The following is a 10,310-nucleotide window of genomic DNA, read 5'->3' as shown; positions in this document are numbered from 1 at the left end:
AAATGATGAAAACCACTCACAAGTGTTATGTTTGTTCATATAAAGTAGTTCGTAGAGTTGGTGGAGCATGGTTAAATATGAAAAAGGCAGAGGGTAAAAGGAAAAGTCAAAAGTTAATTAGAGCATATGCTCAAAACGGCTTAATGTACCAAAATTTCCTTACAAGAAGGGAAACTAAAAATGGAATTATTAGAGAGCAAGAGAAAATTGGCTTTATGTGTCAGGGGGTGTTTACCTATATTTTTCATTTCTAGTACTATTTGAACGCAATAATAGCCCATTATACTTTTCAACGGACGTACTTTAATATCAACGGAAAAAAAAAAGATGGTAATAAAAACGATATAACAATATCATATAAAAAGAAAAATATATATAATGTTGTACTGGATGTTTCCGGTACGGGTTGAGAGATGGATCGAGAACTTGCGGGTCGAAGCGGATGCCGGATTATTTGACTGGAGCAATTGGGGGTGGTACCTGCAAAGACACTCCTACGCTCAAGTCAGAATGGATCTGAGAGGTATAAGGTGTGTAGAGTGAATGACATACCTAAAGGGGCCTGGAGCTCCCCTTTATATAGGTGATGAAGATAAGGGAGGTATTTGAATTTGATTGTTGGTTAGAAGCTCTAGTGAGCCGGTCTCGGACCTTCTAGAAGGGCGAAGCGGGTCGAACCCGAATAACTGAATTCAGAAACTGTTCCAGGTGTGGGATCCGTGGGCCGAATCCGTAACAAATGTATATGTATATCTAAGATGTGTATCCAATGCAAAGTACACCAACATGTAATTTTATAAAAATATTAAAAAGATAATAGAAAATTAACTCAAATAGTCTAATAAAATTATATTATTTAACATTATTTTTTAATTATTGTTTATTTTATTTTATATTTTTAATCATTATTAGAATATATAATTAAATAATATCAAATATAATAAATATATACTTACGAAGGTTACATACATAAAATTTAATAATTTTAGATTATAGTCTTCCGAATATTAAAGTAAATAAAAATTATAAGTTTTATTAAAATCATATTGTTTACCCATTATAAGAGAATTCTTTTATTATTTTCAATTCTGAATTTTTATTTTGTTTTTTTATTAAAATCAAATTCGATCAAATTAGTTACTTTAAAAGATAACTACTTAATTTTTTTTATTATATTACTTATTGAACTAATAAAATAAAACACATCTCACATGAGACATAATATAATTTTTTTTTACGCCACAATCATATGCCTTTTTCCCTTGTAAATTCTCTTTGTAAAGTGAGAATATTATTCGATTTTTCTATGAAACTTTTTTGGATATCCGAATGGAATATTTCGATTAAGCTGAGAAAACTATCGTATCAAGAGCTAATATATATTGGTATTTCCTCTTACGTAGCTCTCTTTATGTTTGTTTGGTAAATACCAAACAATTAAACATCAAAGTTATCGTTTAAACCTCTCGTGTATTCAAAGTTACAGTTTTTCATGATCTATAAATCATACGTTTAGCTTATAAAATGTGTTTTTGAAACTTTATATACCTAATTCTTAATTTATCTTGTCTGATTATATGTCTAACGTAAAAGTTTTGAATATATATATAAGACAATCAGACTCACTTATTAAAAAAATATTATTTACTTTCTTGAAAATAGAACATTCTGGTGTTTTCCTGATGTTGGGTCAATTTGTTAAGAAGAGTTGAAATTAATGAAGACTCAATTTATCACTCAAATGTGTTTTCCTAGTATATTTTGTCACTCAATTTTTTAAATTAAAAATGCACTAACAAGTAATAATATTTTATAGTTAATAAAAATTCAAAGATTAGAGATAATGTATCATAGCAGAAAAAAAAAATTTATCAAATGCTGGATGAGTAATTAGTAAAAAAATGATTTTTTTATGGCACATATAACAATGAGTAAATTATGAAATACAAACAAAGATAAAATAAAATAGAAAAGAATAGAATTGTGTTTTTTTAATAAATTAAAAAAATATTCACCACCATATAATTGATGGTGGGTATATAACTATTATTAGACAATAAATATAAAAAAATATTAATAGAAATATTAGATTTGATATTAAAATAAAATATATTATCAATGAATAAAATTATGAAATTTAAAATCAAATTAAAACATTTAAGTGTTAGATATTTTATAAAATTCGTAATTTACGTACCTCCAACCATTATCAATAAATTGTTTAATTTAATTTAAAATTTTCAATTCTTGAATTATACAGTCAGATAGAATCAATGTGTGTTTTTTTTTTTGTTCCATGATCATAATTGGGAACCCAAATTTTATAAAGTTTATGATGAATAGTCGTATTCTTTCCATCAAAGAACAGACCAACTGCTAATATAATTAATGAATAATTACAACACCATCCAAACTAATTTCTATATTAACAAATTGGACTACAATTAGAATAAAAATTCTAACATTAAGATCAGAAGAAAATGAAAAAAAAACTTTTTGATAAATAACATTCAAATATTAACGTGATAATAAATTAAATAATTAATATAATAAATCAATTATATATAATTGCTTAGTTCAACGAAGTAAGTTAAATATATAAAAAATATCTTATAAATATGTCATTTAAAAATGATAACATTTTTAAGAATTACTAATTAAAATATATAAGACAAAAAAATAATGCAAATTAAAACAAAATTAATTCATATTCATGTCAAATGAAATCATTAATGTAATTTATTGGTTATAGTTAATATAGTCAAACAATATATTAAACAATAATAATTAATAAGATTAAATAAAATATTAAATAATTTGATATTTATCTTAATTAAATAAAATAAATAATTAATTATGTCATTCTTAAAAATTGTTAATTAAAATATATAAAACAAAAAATTTAATGTAAATTAAAATAAAATTAATTAATTTATTTCAGTTAAATTAAATAATTAATGTAATTGAGTAATTATAGTTAATGTAATCAAATAAAATATTAAATAATATGATATTTATTTTAATTAAATTAATTAATTAATTAATTAATTAATTAATACATTTAAATGAATTAAATAAAATAAATTAAAAAATATATTAAAAACATGCTGCGAAAGAATTCGATTTTAATAATATATAATAGATAATAGATATAATAGATGTATATACTAACTATAATTACTTGCCTAAATAAATAAAAATTACTTGTCCTTGTAGATAATATAGACACGAAGGTTGACAAAAATCCATGTTACCAATAAGATCGAAAAGAAAGAAAAGATGAACTAGTGGCCGGTTGAATAAAATTTGGATACGTAATAAAGTAATGGCTCACTTTTCAAAATGAATTTCGCATACATGCACACCATTACACCAATCAAATTAGCACAAATTGTTTTTTATTTAGTTATCACCAACTAACTCCTCCCATACGGAACACTATATTTTGGTTAATCAATTTTGATTAGCAAATCTAATTGTCCACATTTCAACCATCTTTGTCACCCTATTATAACACCAATAACAAAACCCTTCAAATATTTGTCAAACTTATCAAAAATTAAAAATTAAAATTTAATTTTTAAAATATAAAAATAAATAATTATTAAATATTAAAATTTATCATAAAAAATAAATTAAACAAAAATTACACACGGCCGAATTCACCCCCTTTCCGTTAGTTGAAAACTTAAAATTCCAAACATCATTTCACACATCAACATATCACATCGCGTAAATCAGTCCCAAACCATTTTCACATTGCCGTAGAGACACACACGTTCATGACGTGTTGCTTTTCTGGAGTCGACACGTGGAAACTCATAATGATTGGAGACACCATGAGGGCCCAACACGTGGCCAAAACAGAAGCAGACACCGTAGCTGCTGTTTGAAGGGAGAGAATGAACAGAGGAAAAAGAAAATAAAGCAGAGCTTCCAGAAAGTTCCGCCGTACTCGTGGCTAGAAACTGCCGAATCAAGTAGTGGCTAGAAATATGCCATGTGTACTTGGCACCACGTGAGCATCCAACGTGGCACCCGCATTCTCGCGGAAAATGATACGCCCCCTTTTATGCACCAAGCTGAGCGAAAGCAAAAAGATTAGGGCACTTTCCGCCACTCCAAAAATCGCATTTTTTTGGAGAGCTTACCAAACGGAAACACCCATAACCAAAAGAATAAGAATAGCACCGTAATCTGAGGGGTAAAAAGTTTGGAACTTTGTTGCATTGGGTGTGTGATTCGCCATGAATGGCGAGGGGAGCGAAGCGGCATTGGAAATGGTGGCGAAGGATAGGTTGGTGTACATGTGGGGTTACCTGCCGGGAGCTCTGCCGCAGAGGACGCCGCTTTTGACGCCGGTTCTTGCCAGGGTTCCAGCACCCGGTCACTCCTGGAGGGATGTTTGCGGTGGTGGTTGTGGATTCGCTATGGCCATTTCCGGTGATTCACCTTTTTTATTAAAAAAAAAAAAAGAAAATTCTTTATTTTGTTGTTTCGAAACCTCTTTTTATTAGTATTATTTTGAGTTTTCGTTGTTGGTTGGAATTCGAGAATTAAGCTTAATCACTTTTCTTTTCTTTCGCGGGGGGGTAGTGGATTTTTGTTTTAAAGTTCAAGTTGTGGAAGGAACCGATAATCCATTGAATTTCCTTTATTTATTTATTTTTTGGGTCTGCTACTTTATTTATGTTCTTAAAAAGTCTTGAATGTTGCGTTTTTCATTTTCCATTTCGACGAAAGTAGAAGAAACTCAACTTACTGAACTTGGTTCAGTGGACTAAGCTTGACTAAGCTGATGCTGATGATGTTATCAGTGAATTGCCTTTTTCTTTTAATTTGCTAGCAACCCAAGTTGTGTTTTTTAAAATCAAAGAATTTTTCTCTCTGTTACCAGCAAACACAGTTTATTGATTTGTCTATTTACAAATTTCTGTTTGAACTTTCAATCTTGTTATTTGCTCCAGCTACACCATAAGCTAGTCTTTTTCCTTTCCTTGTTATTTTGTTAGATTGTTGAAACTTGAGGGACAGAGTTTTACCCTCTTCGTATTTGTTTTTCTTTTAAAGAGAAAATATATTTATCAATTTCTTCTCCATTTACTCTCCGATGGAATACATTGTTGTTCTTACTTCTTTATGTTGCTGTCATAATCAACTAAACTCTATTTGTTTGTTTTTATTTGTGAGATGATTGTATTCGTAATTTACTTTTAGTTTTTGTATATTTGCTTAAATGATTTATCATTGCTCTTATTTTATTTATTTATTTATTTTTAATTCTTTCCTTAATCAGATTCTGGAAAGCTCATAACATGGGGTTCAACAGATGACTTAGGTCAAAGCTATGTTACATCTGGGAAGCACGGGGTAATGCATAACCATGACACTGTTCTCCTGCAGTCTTTGTTGCTTCTTTGTTAGTCAACTAACATTTTCTTGTTTTTCTGCAAAAGGAAACTCCAGAGCCTTTCCCTCTTCCGCCTGAAGTGTCTATTGTAAAAGCTGCTGCTGGATGGGCACATTGTGTTTCTGTAACAGGTAACTTTGATCTCCCTTGTTTTGCTGGGACTGAAATAGAATGAGTAAAGGAACATTGAATGTGTAGTATTATGTCGTTGGAGTGGAGTAAAACTGGGGCTAAAGTTACACATGAATCGATTCATGTGTAAATTTAACCCTCATTACAAACACATCCTTTGATGTTTCTTTGCAGAACGTGGAGAAGTTTACACATGGGGATGGAAGGAGTGTATTCCCTCTGGGAAGGTATTTGGTGAACCATCAACTGGGGTAAGTCCTGAAAAAGATGTAACTGGAAGGCAGAGTTCATTTGTGACGGAGCAAGGTATGTTTGATCTTTCTTGAAATGGCCTAATAGTGGGGGCGGCAGGGGACTGCAGCTATGTAGGATAGAATGTTTGCAACCAAAAGAAAGAAGAAAAGAGTGTTGCCTTTTACAATGAGCAAAGAAGGATACTTAGCCTTTATCTGTCTTACTGATGTAGAGTGGTTTTGCTACAGTGAGCCCTCGGTCTCAAGGCTCAAAATCTACTGGTGGAACTGCCTCCAGTACCAGTGGAGAAGAAACTACAAAGCGAAGGAGAGTATCTTCAGCAAAGCAAACAGCTGAAACATCATCTTCTGGTGATGATGTTCTGACTGCATTGCCATGTCTTGTTACACTTAACCCAGGGGTGAGGATAGCAAGTGTTGCAGCTGGTGGACGCCATACCCTAGCATTGTCAGGTATTGATTTCATTATGGACAATCTATAAACCTATGCCAAAATATTGCACATCATTTATTCTAATTTTCTGGAAGTTACAGATATGGGACAGGTGTGGGGTTGGGGCTATGGAGGTGAAGGGCAGCTTGGTTTGGGTTCCAGAATACGTATGGTGTCCTCTCCTCATCTTGTTCCTTGTATTGATTCCTCTCCTTATGGTAAAGATAGATTGTCATCGCTGGCTCGTGGGAGCATGGGTTCGGAGGGACATAACTTTAGAGTTCCTGGAAGTTATGTTAAGGGAATTGCCTGCGGAGGTCGACACAGTGTGGTAATCACAGGTACTTGTGTCTGTCTATTCATTGTCACACGTGAAACCAGAAGAGAGAATATCCAGATGCATCATATATGATGCAATTTGCCTAGCTGGTATCAGGATTGGTTGCTTGAAGGTGTTTTTAGAAAAGGAAAATTAACAGATGCTACAATCAGACTAGGAATTGTATTATTTGATGAGATGAAGAAACATTATGCTTAGATTGGTCCATGAATTTGGGAAACATCTATAACGTCTATATATGGCATGTCATTCTTAATACCAGATTAAGAGTTGGATAGTTACAATACAACTTTCTTAGTTTCTTATTTTCTTAAGTTAAAAATTTTCTCATTTTTTGGGTCCTCCATAATTCAGATATACTGATATTCCAATGTTTGTCTATTCAATATGCAGATGCTGGAGCGGTGCTTGCTTTTGGTTGGGGACTTTATGGACAGGTAATTTAAAATGATCTATGGATATCATTGGAGCTTTTGGTTGCGTATCCTAAATGGAAGTGAATTATATCTAAATACCTGTGCATTCCCTTTTCGTTCAGTAAAAAATTGTTAAGGTTGTTCATAAATAAATTCTTATGTCTTCTAACCCATGGTAAGCTTGCTTGGTTTAATATTAGACAGTGTTTTCATCCGTCTAAGAGCAGCATATGTGATTTTCACCTCCTCGAGGCCTCGAAAAGATATATAAACAAAAAAGACAATTTATTGATTGGGATACGTGTTTTCTTGATATGTGATGTATCACTATCAGCCACAGGAGTTGCACCTTCCCTTCGATAGCTGCTCTTAGGTGTTGAATACTCCCATGCACTTCCTTTCCACAAGATTCTAACCAAACTAAGCCAAAAATCTATTCATGTACGCCAGTGTTTTCATATTATCAACTGTTAACCTTCTTTAAGATCAACATGTAGGTAAAGTAGAATATGGTGGACAACGATGTTGAAGATGAAGTTCACTCTAACAAGGGATAATCTGTTCTATTCCTTTACAATGTTTACCTTTGTAATCACTATTGGTTGATGCAATCATATACTTGTTATACTAAACTAATGTCATCTTGTTTTGGAGAAGTGTGGGCAAGGAAGTACAGATGATGAATTGAGCCCAACGTGCGTATCTTCTTTATTGGGTATGCAAATAGAGGGAGTTGCCGCAGGACTGTGGCATACTGTCTGTATATCTGCCGATGGGGATGTATATGCATTTGGCGGGAACCAGTTTGGGCAGCTGGGAACCGGTACTGATCAAGCTGAGGTGCACCCTTGATATCCATTCTCCACTGCAATTGCCATGAAAATTTAAAAATGGAACATAATGATGTGATAACTTTATTCCCTAATCAACTACAAATGCTGTTTAAGGATTAAAAAAAAAAACTACAAATTCTGTCACCTAAAGCTCTGTAATGTTATGTCATGCTCCTAACTTCTATGGTCTGTTATACAGTTTCCCTTATGTTTGGAATTTTTGAGACAGACAATACCAAGGCTGCTAGATGCTCCGAGCTTGGAAAATGTGAGCGTGAAGAGGATATCTTGTGGGGCTCGTCACACTGCAACAATTACAGGTATAGTTTAACCTTCAGAGCTGTGATAGCATTCTTATCCCTGCATGGGAGAACCTAGCCTTACTCTGCTGAAGTCATGTTACTGAACTCTAAACACTGACTTGAATGTCTGTTTGAATGTTTGATTTCTCCAGTTTTCTTCACTTTCAAAGAAGTTATGTCTATGCCTTCCGTTTTGGCCTAAATCGTAGTCTCATACCTAGTCACGTTCTTGTATTTTGATTATATTGGTAGTTTATAAACATACTGGAAATTCATGTTCCTAACATTAACATATTCTCATTAGTTTGCCTTTTGTTTTTGTTTTTTGTTTTTATAAATTTTTTCACTGACAGAGAATGGAAAAGTCTTCTGCTGGGGATGGAACAAGTATGGTCAGGTGCTTATTTTTTGCACTCCATTTTTCATGTGTTTTCTTTATATTTCAATGCTCTATATCTATACAGTCAATAAATATTGCTGAAGTTTTTCTCTGCGAGTCTATAAAATGGCAAGGATGTATGTAATGCTTTATGAATTAGCTGCACTCTTACCACAATGTTCTAAGTAGTAATTTGGGGTGTGTGGCAGCTAGGACTCGGGGATGTGATCGACCGTAACATCCCTACAGAAGTAACCATGGAAGGTTGTGTAGCGAAGAACGTGGCATGTGGGTGGTGGCACACACTTGTTCTGGCAGAGTCGATCACCTGATTGAAGTCATGGCTTCTTCCTTTGAGGCTCATTGACCCCAATTTTGGTAGTTAGTTAGGCACCATCTTTTCTTGATTTAGTTATTAAGCTATGGTAAGTCATATGTATATGTATATGTACATACAGTAGTAGTGGTATACATATGCATATGTATACGCTTTGTATTCTTTCATGGTGTGAATATCTGAAATCACCATGACCTACTGGCTCTTAGCATTTAACAACATCCCATAGTGATTTCTGTTTTGAAAAGGAAATAGTGGGGTTCCCTTTCATCTTATGATGTAACATTAGTCTTCTTCATAGTGTGTATATTTTATTCTATTGTATAAAACTCTGCCAGTGTAATTATATATGTATGCTATGCTGGCATCAAGTTGTGGAGTATTGGATTAGTATATATGATATGATGTACATGTTATCCTTGGAATCCGTATCAAATGTACGGGATTGATACTTGATATTGATGACAATAACTGCATAAACAGCGATTTTCTCAATTATTTGTTTCTGATAAGAATGGCGGTGGAAGCATGGCAATAATTCTTATGATTTCTCGTCATTTTCATGTGCGACGTGGTTTTCACGATTATTCTGTTCTTGGCCTTTTTGAGTCGAATATGACTTGAAAATGAATTACAAGAATGATGTTAGTCACACTTAATTGTAGTTAACACTGATTTCAACATGGATCGAGCTAAATGTATAAAGATTAGAAAGTTAACAAATAATTAATGGTTGGTGCCAAAGTCAAATAGCAAAGGTGGTTTTCCGCATTATTTTGCGGGTCTTGCCAGTTGCCATACATCTCATCTTATCTGATCCTAGTACTCTATTTTTGTCTCATGGCTAAATACCAAACATTTGAAACAAAAACTAAGCTAATGGAAGCTGACTCATTGTCGTAAAAGTCAACATAATATATTTATTGACAAGTTGAGAATTGGGATTAAGGTTATTCATCTTCATGAATCCATTAGTTCGTGGCGTTTCTAGATAGCTGGTATATGGATCTTATTTGCATTAACCCTAAACCAGCACATTGTTTTCATTTTTGTACGCTACTGCCTACTCTATATATTTCCAAGTCAACCCGCTTTATTTGAATGTTACCACTTTTTCGCTTTACATTTTGGTTTGACACGTAATAATGCCTTTGTTAGTTATGTGTTAATAAAACCCCTGTTTTATCCCTTTTCCTGAACAAGTTGAAACTTTACCTTATTCTCTCTTGTCTGATTCTCGCTTTGTGGCATTGACCTATTGCTTCACTTCCATCTATAAAGTCAAAGTCAACGGTAAGATAAAGAATATCAACAAATATACAAAATCATGTTTAGGTGGGAAGATATTCTTTGCCATTCATTGCATTTTAATTAAGAACACAGGTAGTAAGTAGTAACGCCCAAGGGAAAAAAAAGGTATCAGAAACTTCAGAAATATGAGCTGTGTTAGGCTGGAATATTTCGTATAGAACAT

The 10,310-nt window shown here is 32.8% G+C and overlaps 1 protein-coding gene across 2 annotated transcripts; it reads left to right on the top strand.

The window, feature by feature from the left end:
* Positions 1-3,930: 3,930 nt before the first annotated feature.
* LOC107631299 (Regulator of chromosome condensation (RCC1) family protein) lies at positions 3,931-9,218 on the top strand. Of its 2 annotated transcripts, none has more exons than XM_016334702.3 (11): positions 3,931-4,443; positions 5,297-5,370; positions 5,457-5,541; positions 5,717-5,848; positions 6,025-6,249; positions 6,331-6,570; positions 6,963-7,006; positions 7,643-7,825; positions 8,048-8,138; positions 8,474-8,517; positions 8,709-9,218. In XM_016334702.3, the coding sequence occupies exons 1-11, from the start codon at positions 4,248-4,250 to the stop codon at positions 8,829-8,831; spliced, it is 1,437 nt and encodes a 478-aa protein (XP_016190188.1). In that variant the 5' UTR covers positions 3,931-4,247; the 3' UTR covers positions 8,832-9,218. The 2 variants fall into 2 exon arrangements, with proteins under 2 accessions (XP_016190188.1, XP_020975185.1); XM_021119526.2 differs by having other exon boundaries at positions 4,089-4,443; positions 8,018-8,138.
* Positions 9,219-10,310: the final 1,092 nt, after the last annotated feature.

The sequence above is a fragment of the Arachis ipaensis genome, chromosome B3, assembly GCF_059453495.1.
Source record: "Arachis ipaensis isolate K30076 ecotype BB chromosome B3, ASM5945349v1, whole genome shotgun sequence".
In the NCBI taxonomy this organism is placed as follows: Eukaryota; Viridiplantae; Streptophyta; class Magnoliopsida; order Fabales; family Fabaceae; genus Arachis; species Arachis ipaensis.
This window is presented reverse-complemented; position numbering and strand designations above follow the sequence as displayed.

Bases quoted from the DNA above. Each gene is read 5' to 3' on its own strand.
- LOC107631299 (XM_021119526.2), top strand. From the start codon at position 4,248: ATGAATGGCGAGGGGAGCGAAGCGGCATTGGAAATGGTGGCGAAGGAT. The intron at 6,571-6,962 runs GTACTTGTGTCT...TTCAATATGCAG, and splicing joins ACACAGTGTGGTAATCACAG to ATGCTGGAGCGGTGCTTGCT. The intron at 8,139-8,473 runs GTATAGTTTAAC...TTTCACTGACAG, and splicing joins TCACACTGCAACAATTACAG to AGAATGGAAAAGTCTTCTGC.